Here is a 21,575-nt window from a genome sequence, read left to right as displayed (position 1 = left end):
TCTTAAACACAGGTACTAAAGGTTTCAGGTGTTCTAGATCTGGGTTAATAGCAGAACAGAGAGGAGCATTCTGGAGCAGTCTTCCAGCAAACCGTCTTGCCAAGCTGAGTGCTGCCTCCCTACCATTGACCATTGTGGACAGACCTTGAGTTTATTGTTGGCTTCTTTGATTCTAAATTGTGCCATTTTCAGTAGCTGCTGTAGCAAATAATTAGAACAAGATATAAAAATAGGCACTGTCACCTCATAACCAAAAGGTGCTTTGAAAATGTGAGGCTTCTTAACCGTTGTTGGCCTAGATTTGGAGTAGGGGACACTTCTGGAAAAAGAAATCATAATACAAACACTGTGAATTTATTTTTAAAAGCGATTTATTATTGCTAAAAGGGAAATGCTGGGAAAGGTGGGCGGGGGGGCCCTTTAGGTCTTGCTAAGAAGCTGAGATTCTTATCATCGCTATTTACTTTCCATAGAGTTAAACTTTAAAAATTGGTGAGTTAAGAGAGATTGATATAGGGCATCCAACTCTAATTTCACCAAATAAAGCAACAGTAACAAAACAAAAAACCCAGCTTATGTTTTCTTTTATCACTGTTTTGCAAAACAAGGGACTTTACCCCACCCCTGACATTAACCACCCTCGCCCCCCCCAAAAAAGAGAGAGAGATGCATTTGATTTTTATTATTATTTTTAATTTAACTGTTGGGTAGGTGAGAAAGCAAGCCATCAGGTCTAGGAATTGAACTGATGTTGGCCCTGTGGGAATCAAGTTCCTCAATCATCACGCTGCCTGCCAGCCCCATGCTTGGCTTTTGACTAACACGAGTTTGAACTGTGTGGGTCCAGTTATATGTGGATTTCTCCCCCAATACATATATTGGAAAATACAGTACAGTATGACAAATGTATTTTCTTTTTTCTTTTTGAGAGGTTTTTGCTATAGGGCACGTGTACTTGCCAGAGAGACAGAAAGCGAGAAATCACCCCCAAGGGGGGATGGCCATGCCACAATCCATTCTCCATTCTCTTCCCGGGATCTTGGGCATGCATGCACACACGCCTGGTGTGAGTTTAAGCCACCGGGTCTGGGACTCGAACTGTGGTTGACTACATGGGAATCCAGCAACATAGCCATTACGCCAACTGCTGGTCCCGACAAACACGTTGTCTACTCCTTATGATTTTCTTAACTTTTCTTTTCTCAAACTTGCAAGAATATGTTATACACCAGCAGTTGGTATAGTGGTTAAAGTGCTAGGCTCCCATGTGGCTGACCGTGGCTCAAGTTCTGGACCCAGTGGATTGAAAATAACTCTGGGCACATGTGCATGCCTGCCCACCCAAAATCCCAGGATGAGAGTGGAAGAGAAGGGATTGTGGTGTGCACTTTCTCTCTGTTTCTCTCTGGTGAGCATACACACCCTATAGCTAAAACCTAAAAAAAAAATACATTATATGATTCATATAACATACAGAGTATGTATTGTCTATCTTAACAGTAAGGCTCCTAGTCATTAGTAGTTATTAGTAGTTCAGTTTTTGGTTGTCAAAACTTACACATGGATTTTTGACTGTAGAGTAGGAGGTTGGCACCCCCACCATTGCATTGTTCAAGAGTCAACTGTAACTTTATGGAACCAGCAGTTAGCGTAATGGCTGTGTCGCTGGACTCCCACGTAGTCGACTGCGGTTCGTGTCCCGGACCCGGTGGCTTAAAACTCACGCCGGGCGCGTGTGCGTGCGTGCCCAAGATCCCGAGTGGAGAATGGAGGAGAAGGGATTGCGGTGTGACCATCCCCCCTGGGGGGTGATTTCTCGCTTTCTGTCTCTATGTCTCTCTCTGTCTGGTGAGCGCACGTGCCCTACAGTGAAAAATCTCTCCAAAAAAAAATGAGTCAACTGTAACTTTAAAATAAAAGATAGTTCTTTAAGTGAAATAAATTTAGCTTTATGAAAAATTTGCCAGTTTTCCCTGATTTTCTCAGTTTGGTACAGGTTGGTGTAAATCATTCCAGAAAATGGTCACTGGTGGTTTGAAGTAGCTATTAAGACTACAGGTTCAGGTGACTGGGTTGTAAGTGGACGAGTGCCTTTGGGGCAGGAATGAGGACAAATATGGGGACTTCGGAGTTTTTCAGACAGTGCACAAAAGCTGCCTGTGTATAAGCAGAGCGTGACCTGGAGTGGGCAGCTTGTCTGCCCGCCTCAGTTTGCTCTTGTGTAGATTGGGGATAATCATTCCTCTGCCACTGTGAGGAGTGAGTGAGATGGTCCCTGTCAATAGTATCCCATAGAGGCCTGCAATGTAAATAGTGTCCTATGTAGTAAGGGGTATGCTGAGGAATTCACAGTGGCAGCATTAAATGGCCTCCTAATAGGAGACGAATGTTGGAATTAGGCATAAAATGATGTGGTTGATCTTATGTATAAATATGGTAAGTTTGAGTCCCAACTCTGGCTATTTGAAAAACATCCTAGGTGCATGTGTATGCGTGCCCAAAATCTTGAGGGGATGAGGGAAAGAGAATTGTGGCATGATCACACTCCATTAAGGGTTGTTCATTCTCTCTCTCTCTCTCTTTCCCCCCTATGTCTAGTGCACATACCACCTGGCAATAATATATAAAATAAAAAACTAAGAAGAAGGGTGTGTTGGGATAGAAGCTCTTTTTTTCCCTTATAGTATCTGAATTATTAAAACATATTTATATGTGCATTAATTTTGTTCTTTGATAAAGAAATCCATTTATCTGGATGTTAGGTTATATGTTTTTATTTTTTAACAAAGTCATTTAATTTTATCATTTTTAAAAATTGGCTACAGGACATGCACATTGAGAGAGAGAGAGTGAGACAGAGACAGATAGAGAGAAGGAAAGTGAGAAAGCAAGTCACCAGTTCTGGGACTCGAACCATGGTCAGTCATTTGATAGTCCAGCACTTTAACTACCATGCCACCTGCTTGTCTTCTTCTTCTTTTTTTTTTTTTTCTGTGTGTTTAAAATATCTGTTATTTAAAGCAAACAACAACAACAACAACAACAACAACAAAGATCAGAGACATGGAAATCAATATGCTACTTTAGTAGTGGAAATTTACCTAATGCTGAGGAAGGGGTCAGTGTCATGGTGCAGTGGTAATGTGCTGCTCAAGAAAAGCTACATGGTGACCACAGTTTGAATACCTGGCCCAGTTAGCGTGAAACTCAGCAGGCATGTGCGTGGGTGCCCAGGATCCTGATAGCCCAGAGGACTGAAGGAAGGGGAATGGGGCATGACCAGACCCTGTGGAAAGTACTCTTCTTCCTCTCCTCCTCCCTCTCATGTTCTCTGCTATGAATGTAAAGAAAAGAAAATAAGAGATGAAGAAGACCTGGATTAGCACAGCCTCAGTGAGACTGAGGAGGAAATGGTTCTGAGTAGCACTGGCCCCACTTAGTGATGATTTGGGTGGGAGAGTGGGGTGGTAAGGGAGAAGTCTGAGTTGAGAGCAGCTCTTTATTTGGCTTAGAAAAAAGGCGGTAGGAGCAGCTGAAGTGGGGAACCCGGAGGACGAGCTGGTTTTGAGGGCAGGATGATTATAGGTTTGGACATTTAGATATTGTTGGGTCGTTGGGAAAGTCATGATATGTTTATTAATAGAAAAATACGTCATGCCTTTCCCGACATCCTAATAGCTTTCCTGTTTGTGGGTCTGATTCAAATGGGTTTGTATCTTGACGTAGAGAAGAGGGTGCTAATAGAGGGATAACGTGCATGTGCTTATATTAGATTGTAATCTTATTTCTCGTTGTCTTCTTATGCAGAGGATGATTATTTGCCTCTCTAGCTAAGCGGGTTCTTGAGAATGAGGCCATTAAAGCAGGGATGGGTGATTTGAAGGATTATCTGCGCAAAGGCAAATAACTCTTGGCGTAATCACTTTTAAATATGAGAGAACATTTTGGTAGGAAACCTATTCCAAATTTGTCTCTGAGTTTTTTCCAGTTGACTTGATTTTGTGCCTACATAGTGGTTGTCAAGAAGAATTGGGTCAGGATTGGTGCAGTGATAATTAAAATGACATTTCCAAAAGAGTGCAAGGTGTGGGATTTGGGTTCTGACATTTATTAAGTATGATACTCTTTCAGGGCAAGTTCAAAGGTAAAACAAGTACTGTGGCTGAAAGGAGAAACAAGTATCTAATCAGTGAGAGGATACGCTGTGTGCCCTGGCCTGGCCGAGGCTGCGGTGGATCTTGACATGAGGATCCTATTGGGGTTGCCTCTTGATCTCCCTCTCTCTGTCTCTTTTTCCTGGAAGACATAAGTAAACTTTAAAAGCAAATAGAAAAGAGGTATTTCCAGGATTTTTGAAGCCAGAAGAACCTTGTAACCAACGATGCCATGTGACTATACCACCCCCTCATGTACGTTGTGCTCATGGACTTGGGAGCCCTGTAAGTGAACAGATGACCTCTGCCCACTGACCTTGGAATTCAGAGACTTGCTAGAGCAGGCTGGATGAAAAGTTGTTTGTTTTTTTTTTTTTTTTGGAGGGGGAGAGGTTTTTGCTATAGGGTGCGTGTGCTCGCCAGACAGACAGAGACAGACAGAAAGCGAGAAATCAACCCCCAGCGAGGATGGCTACGCTGCAATCCCTTCTCCTCCATTCTCCTCTTGGGATCTTAGGCACAAATGCACATGCACCCAGTGTGAGTTTAAGCCACCGGGTCCAGAACTCGAACCGCAGTTGACTACATGGGTGTCCAGCAACATAGCCATTACGCTAACTGCTGGTTCCTGGGTGAAAAGTTTTTATGGACGGGGTTAGGATAGTCTTTGTGAGCTCTTCTTATGCCAGGGTCAGTGTTGAGTTCTTACGTATAGTACATTTTATTTTTTTAGAAAATGAAATTGGGAAATAACCACAACTGAAAGGCCTTCATTTCCAGCTTTAAATTAATTTTTGGAGTCTTCAGTTTACTTGGACTTGCTTGTACAGAAATGAAAACTGTGTTGGAGTGTGGCTTACTGTAGCAGCTATCTGCAGTTAGGTCAGGCTGTGATAAGCTGTGTGGACAAGCTGGCGGCTAGGAGACTAGACCCACAGGGCAGAGTATGTGACCTCTTTTTCAGAAGAGAAGAGTGACCTCACTGTAGGGCCCCTTTTTCTGCAGAGAAAGTGAGCTCCACCCTGCTGCTTAATCAAAGGTATTCTTTTGCTTCTTTGTTCATAACAAATTGGAGCATTCCTCCTACTCTTTCTGTCCCTCCTACCCTTGAATTCATCCCTGTCCATGACAGAGATGCCTGAGTAACCCTCGCCTCTGGAGGTGAGGTTGTGAGGTGAAAGCCCTGCAGTATGAGCTGGCCTTCCCTGACCACCCTGTCGCAAACTTTTCTTCCCACCCTCTGCCTTTCCCCTTGATTACAGAATACGTGCTTTTCTTCTATTGCCCTTACCACGGATTTGTGGGTTCCTATGGGCAGCTGGCATGCATGTTTGGTTTATACTGTATTCCCAGGACCTAGTAAAGGGTCAGAAATGTCGTGGGTATTCATGTACTTTTTGAGTGAATAGCTAGCATAAGGAGATGTGTTATCTAAGTTAGGTAACAACTAGCTTGCTATTCCTTCTGTCAGTTAGCGTGGCTGTTCTCTCTTCAGGTACATTACTGCTTAGCTCATGAACTTAGAACTTGAGTCTTCTTGCTGTTCTCTTTCCATTCCACCCCCACCTATTTTCTATTGTAAATTTTCCTTTTTCTCAAGGAAAAATTTTTTCAAGGGGTCCATAATCAACAGAAGAGAATCCTAGCCTCTACGGTAGGAGCCTCTACGGCAGGACAGAGGGTCTGTGGTGGGGTCTGACAGCCCGGGGCTCCCATGTCACTGCTCAGGAGTACCTGTGCGGCGGTGTTTGTGCCAGCAAGGCTGGCTTTTGGCAGACAAGACAGAAGGGACATGGGCGCAAGTACTTACAAACTGAGTGTGAAGTTTCTCACACAGTTCTTTGGAGTACATTGGGCAATGTGGTGATTATGTGGGGAGTGGCCTGGGAGATGAGGGATGCTGTGGGAAGCTGAAGGTGGTGGTGAGCAGGCTTTAGTGGTTGGCCCAGAGGAAGGAGAAGTGGAGTGTAGTACACTCACGAACCATTTGGGCTAGAAAATAAGTATATAACCAGCAGGTGAGGACAGTTATCAGATGGGAAACTTCAGTAATCTGCCTATAAATTACAAAAATCTCATTAGATATCCTGTACCTGATGTAGTATGTCCATACTTATCTCACCACTTTCTCCTAAAATGCACTTGCTTGCAACTTCCCATGCTGTTGGTACCCCCTGAGCTTCCCTTTGCTGTGTCCTGTTGTCAACTTGCAGTTGTGTGCCCTCTGTATATGGCCAAGCATCTGAATATCTGGATAATTCTCTAGATAAATAATAGCAGGAAACCCGAGTTCTATTTGCAGTTATGCTTGTTAATGTATCCAAATGTAATTGAAATGATTTTAAAAACTCACTACTTTGAAATGTTGAAACAAGTTATTCTTGGTTTCTGTTACTGTTTGCTTTGTAATTATGTAAGTAATTACAGCATTGTTAATTCCAGGTGGCTCCTCTAGTAGGTGCAGTAAGGGATGCTAAGGTCCTGTAACCTTGGTTTTTATTTTATCTGTTGTTGTTGTTATTCTATTTGACCAGAGAGAGGCACAGAGAGAGAGAAAGGGAAAGTGAGATGCCAGGTCCAGGACTCAAACCGCAGTTGGCCGTGTTGGAGTCCAGCACCTTAACCACTACACCACCTGCCAGTCCCCATCTGAAACCTTGTTTTAAGCGTATGTGTGCTATAGTTACCCAAAGGATTTATTCTGATTAAAACCATAGAATATCATCAACTGTAATAATGACTTTTAACTTTCAAAATTATGAGGTTGGAATTATTCAGATTGGACAGATATTGCACCAATGGTACATTACTAGTTAGAAAAATTTTGAAAAATAAACAATTGTTACATTTATCCAGAAATATTTCTTAGGAGGGACCTCCAGATTCTTAAGGCAAGAATGAATTTATTTTTTTCACTATCATGGTTCAGTATTCCTTAGAATCTCTTCGAGCTTTACTGAGCTGGTTCATAGGATTCATTTTAGACTTTTATAATCAGCACGTCCCCAGGGAGAGAAGCTTAAAAGAAACCTGGGATTCCTGGCCATGGAGCTCAAGAGCTTATAGTGAGTTGATGTAAACTATCAGTGATTTGCTATGGGGCCTTGTGCTGGGGCTGAAGCAGGGTACCTGATGTGTGTGTCCTGTTTCTGCCCAGAGGAGCTTTGATTTGGCAGAAGACTCACATAGAAAACGGTTACTGATTCAGCCTCCTCCCCTCCTCCTCTTGCTCCAGCTGAATGAAGCCTGGGTTAGCTAATGGTGCAAGAGGCTGGTTCCACCTCTGAACCTAGCAGGCAAAAGCAGGAGAGCCTGTCTTGGGAAGGCCATGTGCACTCTTCCTGTGGGTCTCTCCCAGTGCTGGGCAGTTTGAGGCTGTAGTGCACATGTAGGCCTGCAAATAGTAGTCCTTGACAGGATGTGAAGTCTGGCTTCCAGTCTGAGAACTTCATGGCTTCCCAGGAGATGTTACTACAGAGTCGGTCCTGTCCTCACCGAGTCAGTGGCAGAGGAGCAGCTATTCTGGCAGGAAGGGATCGTTTATTCCCATCTTCCCCAGGTCACCCCTCGGGAACTCTTTGATACTCTGGATATTAAAGTTAGCAGCCTCTTTGTGTTCCCTTCCTTTGTCATTTAGTTAAGGGTCAGTTTATAGCCTTCTTGAGGTATGTTGAGAAATACTCTTCTTCAAGGCTGATCCTATATACCCAGTTGTTGCTGTGTCATTGTAGGCTCCTTTCTCTGGAGAAGGCATAATATTAATAGGGTTAGTTCACATTGGACCTCCAGATTTACCCAAAGGTAGGGACAGTCCCAGAGTCATAAGCCTTCTGGACCCATTCATGTGCAGAGGGCTGGTTTGTTCAGCATCCTGTCAGAAATTCCTTTCCCCTCTTACATCTGTCTAGGAGGACTCTTTGGCAATGTTCTAACTATTTGTGCACTGATCTTGCCAGTCCAGGGTGTTCCTGAGTTACGTAGGATGTGCACATATTTAAAGCATCTCACACTCCCAGCTAATGTTAAGTTCTCGGTATGAGACACAAGTCACACAGTGAGTCACATTGGAGGGGGTTGGTAGGAGGCACCATAGATCCTTTAGAAATTTCTGTGGCACTATTCTGTATTCTGTATGCATGCATAATTTGTGCATGCCTTTAGCAAAGCACCATGCTTGTTTACACGTCTGTTCCCATGCTGGACTGAACTCAGAGAGAACCACGCCTTTTCTTGCTCCCTGCTTAGTACTTGGGGCATAGCTGCGCTTGGTAAACGCTGGAGAGATGAAGGAAGGATGCACCTGGTTGTTAATTCAGAGAACACATCCTCTCCAGTAGCCTCACGGTGAGAGGAGGCTGGGTTAGGCTGATGCTCTAGGAGTCCAGAAGTGACAAAAGGATTACTTCGAGAGCAGTTCACCTATAAGGTGACCCTGTGTGCTAGAGTTGAACTTCCAAGTTATAGGGAGACCACGCACTGTTTGTGGAGAATATTAAAACTCTGTGCCATTCAGAAGAAGCATATTCCTGACTTAGCTTTTTATCCTCTTCCTTATGAGTGACATATTTCTTTCCTTTCTTGTGATACCAACAAACTGTCATTAAGACCATCCAAACAAGTCAGCTCTAGGGGAGGTGGTTTGACTATATCTTCCTCTATTTCTCAATAGCGTCTATACATTTCTTTCTGCTGTCTAACCTAAGTTAGTTGCATGCCTTTTAAGAGCATGTTTAAATGCTCTTCATCTTTATAAACCTCATCATGAGGTTGTCTCGATGAAAGTGCAGGCCTGTGACTAATGGCCACACCTTAAGACTGGCTCACCGCCCAGTGTGAGCTGTGGGTTTCTTCACCCACACACTCATCCTGGCTCCTCTGTCATGAGCTGCTCATTGTTACCTGCTCGTAAACTACAGAGCAACAGCCAGGGCGTTTTGAGACCTGAGACCCAGAGAGGACGGGAGCCTTGGTCTACTCCTTCAGGAGCACACAGCAGCTTCTACCATGTGAACTTTGAGCTCCCACTGTGCCTCTGAGGAACAGGTACCAGGGGAAGTTTGTTGTATGCCTTCCTTACGCTTCCTTTCTCTGTCCTGTTTCTGTTCGAATTTTTCTTGCCTGGCTTCTACACATACCCCACCCCCAACCCAATTTCTTCCCTTTTTAGCTCTCTTTCTAAGGGATTAGTGAAACTAAAGTGAATGTTTGAATTGTCATCCCGGCTGCTCCAGTCCTCATTTTACCTGTACTCTGGATGTCATTGTGGAGGTGGTCCTAAAGTACCAGCTTAGCTTTTTGGCAATAAGCTTAGGTCGAAGAATGGAAAGTGATCCATCCCTCACTGTGGAGCTTGATACCGTTTCAGGTTTGCTGCTTTTGTGATAGAGAATGGATTACTGGTGCCCAAAGGGCCAAAGTAATACTCTTAGCACCCTCATACCTTCTGCGAGGCCATTCCCACTTTCATACTATGAAAAATGCCAACCAGCCAGTTGAAAATGTTTGCATCCACTCTGCTCTGACAAAAGCATTTCTTAATTTTGCAAATGGGGGAAGCAGTTTTAGTTTCACAATATAGATCTTGCAGGGTTTTTTTATTTTGTTTTTTATAGAGTACTGTTAAATAGTACTGGTCCTGAGACTAGTAGGTAGTGTAGTGGTTAAGGCACTGGACTCACACACGGCTAGCTGTAGTTCGAGTCCTGGACCCAGTGACTTGAAACTCATGCCCAGGCGTTTGGGTGTGTGTACCCAAAACCTGAGAGGAGAATGAAGAAGAAAGGATAGCGGCATGGCCATCTCCTTGGTGGGGGATGATTTCTCACTTTCTCTCTCTGTGTCTCTCTCTGTGTCTTTGGTGAGTGTGCACACCCTGTAGCAAAAATCTCTTAAGAAAAAAACAAAAAAATAGTACTGGTCCTACTTAACACTGCTCCATATTGACTAGGTTGGAGGAAATATATGTATCCCTACTTCCCATATTTTGATGGAGAAAGTAACATAGAAACTTTGCAGAAAAACAGAGCTGTATCTTACTCAGATAGTGTGGCTCTTACTCTTCTACTTTCTGTTTAGGTACCATCCAACTTTGGTTAAAATTAGTAGGTGAGGGGAACAGATGAGCAAGAAACAGAGTTTAGGCCTGCCTCAGTGGCACAGCAATAAGGCAGTGCTCTGCAGTACTGAAGCCTTACGGGGAGGAGCCACGTTCACATCCTGTGGTCTCCCTGACTGCACCTAGTGAGTACAGGTGTCTGTGATCCTGGCTGTCTGAGGCTGGGGGGAGGATCATTGCATGAAGACCCTGTTGGACGTACTGTGTCTACTTCTGTCTCTGTCTTTGCCTCTCTCTCCCACTGAAGAAAAAATAAATAAAAAATAGTTTGGCGAATGAGTAAATAACTTTTTAAAAGTCTTCTGATCTAGGGAACCAGCAGTTAGTGTAATGGCCATGTCGCTGGACTCCCATGTAGTCGACCGCGGTTCGTGTCCCGGACCCGGTGGCTTAAAACCCATGCCAGGCACGTGTGCATGCGTGCCCAAGATCCCGAGAGGAGAATGGAGGAGAAGGGATTGCGGCGTGGCCATCCCCTCTGGGGGGTGATTTCTTGCTTTCTGTCTTTCTGTCTCTGTCTGGCGAGCGCATGCGCCCTATAGTGAAAAACCTCTCAAACAAACAAAAAAGTCTTCTGATCTATGAACACAGTATTTCTTTCTACTTTTTAGGTCTTCTTTAATTTTCTCAAAATAATGTGTAGTTTTCAGTGTACATGTCTTCAATTTTTTCTGTTAGAGTTACTGCTAATTATTTTTCTCGATACCATTGCTAGTTGCTTTCTTAATTTCATTTTTGGGTTCACTGTTGATATATAGAAAATACAATTGATTTTTGGGTATTGGTTTTATATATCCTGTAACCTCACTAACCTTGTTTATTGGTTCTAACTTTCTTAGTGAATTCTTCAGAATTTTTATATTGAAGACCACCTGATATGTGAATGGAAGTAATTTTAGCTCTTCCTATCCAATTGGCCTCTTTTTTATTTCTTATTCCAGTCTGATTGCTTTGGCTAGAACCTTTGCTACAGTGTTGAATAGAAGTGGTATGAATGGCATCTTGTCCTGTTCCTTGTCTTAGGGGAATAGCATCTTGTCTTTTACTATTAAATATGTTGTTGATGGTGTGTTTGTTTTTTGTAACTGGTCTTTATCAAATTGGAAGAGTTAACTCCCTTCTAAATCCTGTAATATAGTGTTCTTACCATTGTGCATTCTGTCATATGCTTTTACCATGTTTGGAGAACATGTTCTCTCTCGTTAATATAATACATTAGCCAATTATTGTATATTAGACCAATGTCATGATCCTGGGATAAATCATACTTGGCTGTGATGATAATTCTTTTGATATGTTTCTGGATTTGGTTTGCTAGTATTTTGTTGAGGATTTTTATATTTGTATTTATAAGAAACTGATAATTCTGTATGTAATCAGTTATGTTAAGTAAATAATTTTCCTAAATCAGCAAATATCTGTTATAAGAATTGATACACAGAAAGCATTTAGCACAGTGCCTGGCATGTAGTAAGGGTTCACTTATGTGAATTGCTTTTCTTAGGTGGTAGTTATTTGATGTCATGACTTAGAACATAAGATCTTGGTTGGGAAAACTTGGATTTGAAAATTGACTTTATCTAGCTTCTTGTCAGCTATGTGATTTTGCACACACACTGGATGCTTACCTTTCTATTTGTAATAATGGAATGATAGTAATATTTCCCTCTTAGGGTTGTCAGAAGGATTTGATGAGAATATGCAAAACCAAACACAGAGCTTCATACAGAAATGTACTGTGTGTGCATTAACTCTTGTTACTTTCAAACATCAGTGGGTGATTGATTGGATATAGTACTTGTAAACAGTATAATAACAGTCTTTTAAATATATTAGGTTAATGTTGATATAGAAAAATATTACTAAATATTGGTGGTAGGCTAAAACAAACAATCTTTGTGCATGTCTGTATAAAATTGATGTTTGTGAACATAGCAAAGTCCAGAAATCTCTATGTGTGTGCTAAATAGGTTTTATATATAATAAATATGATATATGGGATATATATGGATTATATATATAAAATAAACAAAGTATATATAAATAAAATTGGGAGCAATTTAATTTTGGAAGTTTATGATTGGTTATCATAGAACTTTAACTTTTAATTTTAAAATAAGCATATATTTTATCAGAAAAAGAAGAATAAACATGGGTCCAGACTATGTCACAGCAATAAAACACAGGCTCTGAAAGGCAGACCCAGAAGGGAAGACTCCCTGCTCATGACGGAGACCCCTATGTATGCCAGACATGTGTGTGCCTATGATCCAGGCTGGAGGTGAATCGCAGTGTCGGGACCCTGTGAGGGATGCCCTGTACACACTTCTCTCTCTCTCCCCCCTTATGGAATAGATAAGTAAACCTAAGGAAAAAGTTTACTAACTTTTATCTTGAGGTAAAATCAGATTGGTTAAAAAGTTAATGTCTTACTTTCTTGATTTGCCCTCAGTATTTTCATAGTCTGGTTTGACTTTATCATCTAATGAAACCATTATTTTAGTAACAAGTATCAATTTTATACACATGCACAAAAACTGCTTTTTTTCCTACCACCAATATTTAGTAAATATTTTTCTATATCAGTATTAACCTCGTCCATTTTAAAGACTTATAACTGTTTAAATGTACTATATTTAATCTACTACCTGTTGATAGGTAGTTGCTGGAGGGCATATGTGCTTGCCAGAGATAGAGAGAAAGCATCCCCCACTCAGACATGGTCACACCACAGTTCTTTCTCCACTGTTTCTCCATCCTGTCAGGATTTGAGGCATGCACACATGTGCTAAGCAAATTTTTCAAGCTACCAGGGTCAGGACTCAAACCACTAAAGGCCATGTGAACTCTGGCTCCTTTAATCACTCAGCTATAGGGCCACCCTGAAACCATTTCTTTAAAATAATAAAAGCTTCTAGAAAAGATACATGAAGAAAAGCATTCATTCACAAGTGTTGCCTTTCTTCTTATTAATGGACTTCAGAACTAAGAGTTTGAATGAACACCTGCTCTGTTGGCCCAGTGTTCTAGTTCATATTGTAGCTAGTAAGAGAAAATACCTGAAACTGAGTTATTTGTAAAAATAGAGGTTTATTCAGCTCTGGTTTGGAGGTCCAAGGTCCAGAGGCCATATCTGGTAGGGGTCTTGCAAGAGTCCTAAAGCGTCACACCCTGATGGAAAGAACTGAGCATGCAGTCTGCATCTGTGAGTCACTGCCTCATCCCTTCTCTTTATAAACTCGTGTGGAATCAACATGGAGATCCTGAATTAACGACCTCATTCCTGATCTCTTTCCAAAGGCTCCCCTTTCAACCCTGTAGCAGATTAAACATCTTTCTAATCCCATCACAACCAAATCTCAACACAAATTTTGGGGGGACATACAAACCATAGATAGCACCTAGGTTCTATTCTAGATGTTGGAAATACCAAGGATACAAAGTGGCCCCTATCGCGAGGACAGAGAAACCACAGATATGCACAAAGTTCTCTCTGGAATGAGGAGTGCATGGCACACAGATAGTGCGCATAGCACAGAGAAGGTGCATGGCACACAGATAGTGCGCATAGCACAGAGAAGGACATGGTTAGCTCTTTGTGGACAGAGTTGGGCAGGGTCTCAGAGGAGCAGACAGTAGACGTGTGTTTTCAAGAATGCATAGGGTAGGAATGTGTCAGCAGACAGGGCTAGACTTGCAGGCAGCAGAAACAATCTTTGCAAAGTATTGGAGCTGAGCAAGATCAAGAAGGAGGAAAGTTTGGGATATTTGTGAAGAGCAGCCAGCCTTGGGGCTTATTATCCTTTCTGTGCAGCCTCCTCTCGAGACTGCTAATTTTATTTCAGTTACTAGGCTGCCACATTTCTTACTCCCTTGGAGGAGAATTTCAGTAACAGAGAGTGGGTGAATCTGAAAGCCTGACAGGAATATCAGCTTCCACAAAGTGACCTTTATGCAGTAAAGCAGAGATAGTTGCTTCTTTGCTTTAGAAATTGAGACATTTCCTCCACTAGTCAAAGCCTCAGGAGAGGGGAGGAAAGGAAAAGCTTCATGGTTCAAATTCTGGCCCTCCTGGCAGATGGGCAGGGGACAGACATCCCTTAATTTCTGTGGTGTTTTATTGATCCTTAGAGATGAATGTTTAAAATTTCCAAATGGATGACATGATCCAAAGCTTGTGATTCCAAGTTGTAAACAGCAGACTAGCTTTAGGTATCTCTGCCACCCATGTAACCAAGCCTCTAGTTACAGCAGTATATGATAGTCCTTCTCGTCATGTTTGATTTTTTTCTTTTTTTGGAGAGGTTTTAGCTATAGGGCGTGTGCGCTTGCCAGACAGAGAGAGACAGAGAGACAGAAAGCGAGAAATCACCCCCCGGGGGGATGGTCACGCCGCAATCCCTTCTCCTCCATTCTCCTCTCGGAATCTTGGGCACACATGCACATGCGCCCGGCGTGGGATTTAAGCCACTGGGTTGGGGACGCGAACCACAGTCGACTATGTGGGAGTCCAGCGACAGCCATTATGCGAACTGCTGGTTCCCCCATCATGTTTGATCTTTAAGATCTCTCTGGCTTGTCGCTGTGCATCTTTCTCTATCCAGCCTGCTGAAAGTTTGGTTGTGAGGCACCTGGGCTCTGCTAGGGCTTCCACATCTGTGTCAACAAAACTGTTGAAGGGACTGGTCTGACCTCCCAGTGCCAGTGGTGGCCCTTCTTTAGCCTGCCTTCAGCATCTGGACCACGGTGGCAGACTTTCTCAGCTTCTACAGGTCTGCCGGCTTGGTTTAAGTCCAGTGTTGGTATTCTGGCCTTTTTGTTTTACTCAAGGATTCTCTGGGGTACGTTTTAAAATCGCTTATATCAGAAGTTCTCTGCGGAATGCTGTTTTGCTGCTATTTTTCCCTTTGCTGTGCCTGCTTAACCAGATTGTCAGGAGTGGGCTGATTGAGGCTTGAATGAAAATTACAGTGTCACTCTAGACAAATTTCATGAGTCATTTTTTAAAGTGTTTTGCCCCAGTACTATACAAGGAGGATTGGGAGCTCAGCTGACTTTGTTTTAAAGAGCGGGTCTTGGGGAACCAGCAGTTAGCGTAATGGCTATGTCGCTGGACTCCCATGTAGTTGACCGCGGTTCGTGTCCCGGACCCAGTGGCTTAAAACTCACGCCGGGCGCGTGTGCGTGCGTGCCCAAGATCCCGAGAGGAGAATGGAGGAGAAGGGATTGCGGCGTGACCATCCCCCCTGGGGGGTGATTTCTCGCTTTCTGTCTCTATGTCTCTCTCTGTCTGTCTGGCGAGCGCACGCGCCCTACAGTGAAAATCTCTCAAAAAAAAAAAAAAAAGAGCGGGTCTTACTGCGTTCTGCTCCTGCCCCAATTCTGAGTAGCTGGGACCTGCAGAAACATGCCACCACTCTTGGGAGTCGAACCCTGACTTCCCACATGGCCCTGTCCTGTGGCACAGCAGCATCAGCTAACACACACTTACTGCAGCTGTGCTGGAGCTCAGGGACTCTTAAAGGATTAAGGAGGAGGGGGTGGCTGGGAAGCAGAGGTTCTGGCAGCTTACCCCAGATTTCTACCCCAGGCTGTCCATAGAGATAAGTGTCCTCAGGTAGCAGTTTCTGCAGTGGGGGTGAAGACAGAACTAATTCCTTTTTTGGAATTAATTTGTTCTTCCTTTCAAGGAGAACTCATCCTTCTGCGAGACCATTTTCTGTGTAACAGATGTGAACATTTTTAAATCGAAGTAACAGCACAGCTTGCATAGTTAAAAATACTTATTTTCACACTTTTTTGCCTTGGCTAAAGCTCTCCAAAAAACAGGTTATATACTAACAGATGTCTCCTTTGCCAAGAAACCTAAAGAAATGGGAATTTAAGTGGCTAGTAAAGTTTAGTATGGATTGATTTAGTTGAGAAATACTGGAATGTTTGAGAACCCAGGACCGTGGGTTCCCCATCCTGAACTGGGTATGGATTTACACTGTAACCAATCCAGGTGTAGACTCAGCCTCTTTGTCCAGTTAAGGAAAGGCACAGTCCTTCATAGAGAATTTCCCAGTTACCTGAAACTAGGTACTTTTCTGATAGCTCAGTCTCCTCTTTAATTTCATTTTAATTTCTGGGTGTCCAAAACATTGCTCAGTTTTAAAAGATTTATATATCTATTTATTTATTTATTTGTTTATTCATTTTTTATGAGAGAGGCAGGCAGACAGATGCACACACAGGCTTCTCAGTAGGGTCTACTGCACCAGTGCTCCCCCTACAACCTTCTCAGGCAGCCTGGATCTTGGGCATGCCTGAGTCGGGCACACACAGGTTGGTCCAGGAACTGAACCCCAGTCTCCCATATGGTCCCAGCATCTTGGAGCAGCACAGTACTACTGAGCCACCATGGCCAGGTCTACAGTTACTTTTAAACAGTATGTTAGGTTTTCAAATAGTAGACTCAGTTTTTAATCCTCCAGTCAGTACTTCTAAATTAACAGCCATGTGTCTGTTAATCTGGAAAGTAAATACATTATTTTTCCTGTTCACCTCCGTTTTCAGTTCAGATAGGAACTATGACCTATCTACTTTTTTTATTAGTACGCCAATTGCATAAAAGTTTCTGTATGACTCTTAGGCTTTCAACTGTCACTTCTGGTAATAACATCACTGTTTAGCTCCTGCATGCTCCTTCTCGTTATCCCTGTAATCATTTGCTTCTAATCTGCTCAGAAAACCAGATAAGTAAGCTCATTTCTAAAGGGTATGTGAACAGATAGTGGTGCCCAGTGTGCTCTGTCCATCTTCCCTGGCAGAGAATTGGGTCCCCTTTCCTATACTTGGTGGCTTAGAAACTGGCTTCAAGCGGAAAGAGCGACGGAAAGCTCACCTTGTTTGTTCCCTTCTTTCAGGGGTCACAGTTCTATGCTGCCTGTTGTCCGGTGTCTGAAAGTAGTTGTTTTATGTATTTTCTACAGTTTTATAGCTTTTCACTGTAAGAAGTTAAGTGTCATCTTTCCCATTGCATCATTGCTGTGAGCAGAAATCCCAGAATTCCATTGAAATTGGTTCATTAAAAGTAATTCTCAGGGGAACCAGCAGTTAGCGTAATGGCTATGTCGCTGGACTCCCATGTAGTCAACCGCGGTTCGTGTCCCGGACCCGGTGGCTTAAAACTCAGCCGGGCGCGTGTGCGTGCGTGCCCAAGATCCTGAGAGGAGAATGGAGGAGAAGGGATTGCGGCGTGACCATCCCCCCTGGGGGGTGATTTCTCACTTTCTGTCTCTATGTCTCTCTCTGTCTGTCTGGCGAGCGCACGCGCCCTACAGTGAAAATCTCTCAAAAAAAAAAAAAGTAATTCTCAGTAACTGAGTATAGTCCAAAATGGCGTTTCTGCATATGTGAGAAGACAAACCTAAACGTAACCTACATGAATTTTTTTGAGTGAAGCATAACAGCATTCTCATCTCCCCCATTCATTCTTTTTACCTCTCTCAAGACCTGAACTGTTGGTGCACTAGCAGAACAGTGACTAGTCTCTCAGCGGGGTGGAGATGATGAGAGCAGTCCACTCGCTCTTGGAGTGCCCCAGGGGACAGATAGGCTGAGATCAGTCCTCGCCGCTCCTGCTGGCAGTGCTCAGTGGGTGAGCTCTCTTTTGGGTTGTTCTTGTCTTTATACTAGACTTAAATTTTATTTATGGGAAGGACCTTGTGAAAGTGCTCTGTGGTTTACGAACCACATTCTGAATCATATGTGAACACTGCGTGCGGGATCAATAAAAAAATTGATGTGTGGATTGTAAGAACTGTCTTGAGACAGCATGGCATGATAAAATTTGGGAACGTTAAAGGTGCATTGAAAGAAGCTGATTTGCAATAAGGATATGGATTTATACGGTTGTCTCCTCCCTGCAGTGTAATTGGAAGTGCATTGCTGGTGGGTTTGAAGGAACATCAGGGTTGTGAGTAGACAGGAGATGTAGCTGTTGATAGTTTAGTTAAGAAGCAACTAAATCAAGAAAAACATTTATTGTTGTTAACAATTACTCATTTCTGAACCTGTTAGTAATCATAAATGATTCAGCAATCATAAATACTGTGAGGTATAGACATTAGTTTTCTTTTTTAATTTTAACAACTCCTAAGTTCTGTTTAGCCTCCTGAATGACTCACACTTGCTAGCCCTTGGTACATGGTATGTAAGCACTAACATAGCTTTAATTTTGCATCATTAAAATGTTGTTTATGGGGCTGGCAGGTGCAGTGGTGGTTAAGGCACTGGACTTCTACATGGCCGACTATGGTTAGAGTCCTGGACCTGGCAGCTTGCCTTCTCACTTTCTCTTTCTTTCTCTCTGGTGAAATTAAAATAATAATTAAATAAATAAATAGTGTTTACAAACGTGTTGATTTTTAAGAACTGAAAGATACATATTTTCGGGACCAGCAGTTAGCATAATGGCTATGTCGCTGGACTCCCATGTAGTCGACTGCGGTTTGAGTCCTGGACCCAGTGGCTTAAACTCACGCTGGGCGCGCGTGTGTGCGTGCCCAAGATCCCAGGAGGAGAATGGAGGAGAAGGGATTGTGGCATGGCCATACCCCTGCGGGGTGATTTCTGGCTTTCTGTCTTTCTCTGACTTTATGGCAAGTACATGCGCCCTATAGCCAAAAACCTCTTAAATAAATCAAAAAAGAACGATACATATTTTCGTCTTTTTAATTTTAAATGTAACTTGAAGAATACTGATTGGTATCCACTGCTGTTTAGAAAATGTAAGTTAATGAATTTATGAGAAAATTATCAAATTTACTAAAAGAAAAATGTAACAAGAAGCAACATTTTTTTTAAACTCATCCAATTGGTTGAAATTTTAAAATGATAACATTTCATGTCGGCAAGGGTGTGGCAAGACAGGTACTTCTAGGTGGAAACTGTACATTTATATGACCTTTTTTGAAGATAAGTTTGCAGTTATCAAAAGCACTTTTTAAAAAAGTTTATTTCTTCCAGGAGAGAGATGGGGGGAAGGGGAGGTAGGTAGGAGAGACAGGTACCTTCAGCATGGTCCTCATGCCTCAGTCCACCCTCAGCCCCAGCAGCCCGATCACAGGCAGGAGCGAGCATTTCCTGTCTGTACAGGGACACCTTGGGGCCATCCTGTGTGGGCCCAGCAGCACAGGCCCCGTGCTCCTGCTGCACCACTGCCACCAGCCCCCATCAAGCACTTGTACTCGCTCTGACCCGCTAGTGTTGCTTCTAGGGATTTCTTTCCTAAAATTGTTTTAAATTCAGACAAGACATGTACATAGGCAATGTTATTTCTAATGGTGAGAGATTAGAAATACCCTGAATATTTAGTAATACGAGTATTTCAGTTGTGGCATTTTCAAATTACAAAGTATCATGCAACTGTTAAAATGGTATTTATTAAAAATATTTCATCACAGGGAACCAGCAGTTAGCGTAATGGCTATGTCACTGGACTCCCATGTAGTCGACCGCAGTTCGTGTCCTGGACCTGGTGGCTTAAAACTCACGCCGGGCACGTGTGCGTGCGTGCCCAAGATCCCGAGAGGAGAATGGAGGAGAAGGGATTGCGGTGTGACCATCCCCCCTGGGGGTGATTTCTCGCTTTCTGTCTCTCTGTCTCTCTCTGTCTGTCTGGCAAGTGCACGCGCCCTATAGTGAAAATCTCTCCAAAAAAAAAAAAAAAATTCATCACAAAGGGAAATCCGAACATATTTGAAGTAAGCAGTATTCTAAAATGATATATAGTTTTATCTCAGCTGTTAAATGCCTGAAAGCATGATGAGAAGTATTCCATAATGTTAAATAACTGTTTCTAGGTGGTGGTTTTTATGAGAGATTGTTTTGTTCCTTACATTTTCTGAACTTAGAGTGGGAAGACATTCTAGCTACATGCAAGCAAACAGGATCTGGGCAGCTGCATTTGGAACTTAACCCAGGGCTTTCCAGGTCCACCGTAGATTCCACAGAGAGGTCAAATCATTCATTTCTAAGACTAGTTGCTATTTCTTGTTAGATGGAAAAGTGCTGCTTTGTTTTTGTTTTTAAACAAGGATTTCTGTGCTTACTGTTCAGATAAAAATTTTGATGATGAAGATTCTGTGGATGGCAATAGACCTTCCTCTGCCAGTTCCACGTCATCCAAGGCTCCACCAAGCTCTCGGCGGAACGTTGGAATGGGGACCGCCCGCCGGCTTGGGTCGTCCACTCTTGGATCCAAATCTTCAGGTAATCTAGCCCTGTGTGGTGTTCTGGGGTTAGCTGTGCCAGCCTAAAACCACGAGAGGCATGGTGCTGGCCTGCTGGGCCCCTCAGAAGTGGTGCAGGCTTCACACGCAACACGATTCTGTTTGCTGTTCTTAGTCGGATCAGCATGTGCTGTGGGGACTGGTAGGCTGGGAGGGTGTGTGGAGCTGCTGTGTTGTCCTTTGCCATGTCTGTAAAGGCTTGGCCTGTACATGCCCCAAAGCACGTGGCTCAGAGACAGAGAGCAGGAGTGCCCTGGTGGCATTATTTGGTTATCTGGGTGCAGAAGTGCCTAAAACCACCATGGGGCTTTTTAGCCAATTTCTTTTTATGAAGACTGAGAATTTCCAAAAGTCAATTTGCACTTTCTGTCTTTAAAATACATTTTGTTCTTCAAAGTGGCATTGTTCCTTGTGAGGACAGTCTAGATTTTGAATTAAATAAACAGTAGGAGATTAACTCTCTGAGCTTTGAAAATTAATTTACAAAGATTCTTCTGTAAAACTCTCTTTCATAAAACAGTTTAACTCATTGTTATATACAACTTTCATTTTGCTGTCAAATTTTAAATTTACATTCAAGTTTCCTACTTTTTACAAAACTTTTTTTTCTGTAGAGAGAGATTTTTTGCTGTAGGGTGTGTGCACTCACTGGAGAGACTAGAGAGGGACAGACTGAAAGCGAGAAATCACCCCCCTTCAGGGGAATGGCCATGCTGCAGTCCTTTCTCCTCCATTCTCCTCTCAGGATTTTGAGCATACATATACACGAGCCCAGTGTGAGTTTTAAGCTGCCAGGTCAGGGACTTGAACTGTGGCCAACTATGTGGGAGTCCAGTGATGTAAACATTATGCCATCTGCTGGTCTTTATTGTTTACCTTTAAAAATTGTATAGCCACTATATTTAGAAACATGTTCACTGATAGCCTTAGTGTTTTGAGCTTAGTGGTTGAGGAATTCTGTGAGCCACAAAGCCAGAATCAGCCGGTAGTGTGGTGGTTAAGGTGCTGGACTCCCACATGGCTGACCAT

The 21,575-nt window shown here is 42.9% G+C and overlaps 1 protein-coding gene across 1 annotated transcript in view; it reads left to right on the top strand.

Moving 5' to 3' along the window:
• The window catches only part of CLASP1 (cytoplasmic linker associated protein 1), a gene marked incomplete in the record, with an annotated part of 276,864 nt that overhangs the window by 107,358 nt on the left and 147,931 nt on the right, over positions 1-21,575 (top strand). Inside the window, 1 exon segment of the mRNA XM_027768717.1 lies at positions 20,374-20,526. Within this exon segment, the coding sequence (XP_027624518.1) occupies positions 20,374-20,526 (153 nt within the window).

The sequence above is a fragment of the Tupaia chinensis genome, unplaced genomic scaffold (assembly GCF_000334495.1).
Source record: "Tupaia chinensis unplaced genomic scaffold, TupChi_1.0 Scaffold147282_1, whole genome shotgun sequence".
Taxonomy (NCBI): Eukaryota; Metazoa; Chordata; class Mammalia; order Scandentia; family Tupaiidae; genus Tupaia; species Tupaia belangeri.
The sequence above is the reverse complement of the archived record's forward strand: the minus strand, read 5'-3'. Positions and strand labels throughout refer to the sequence as shown.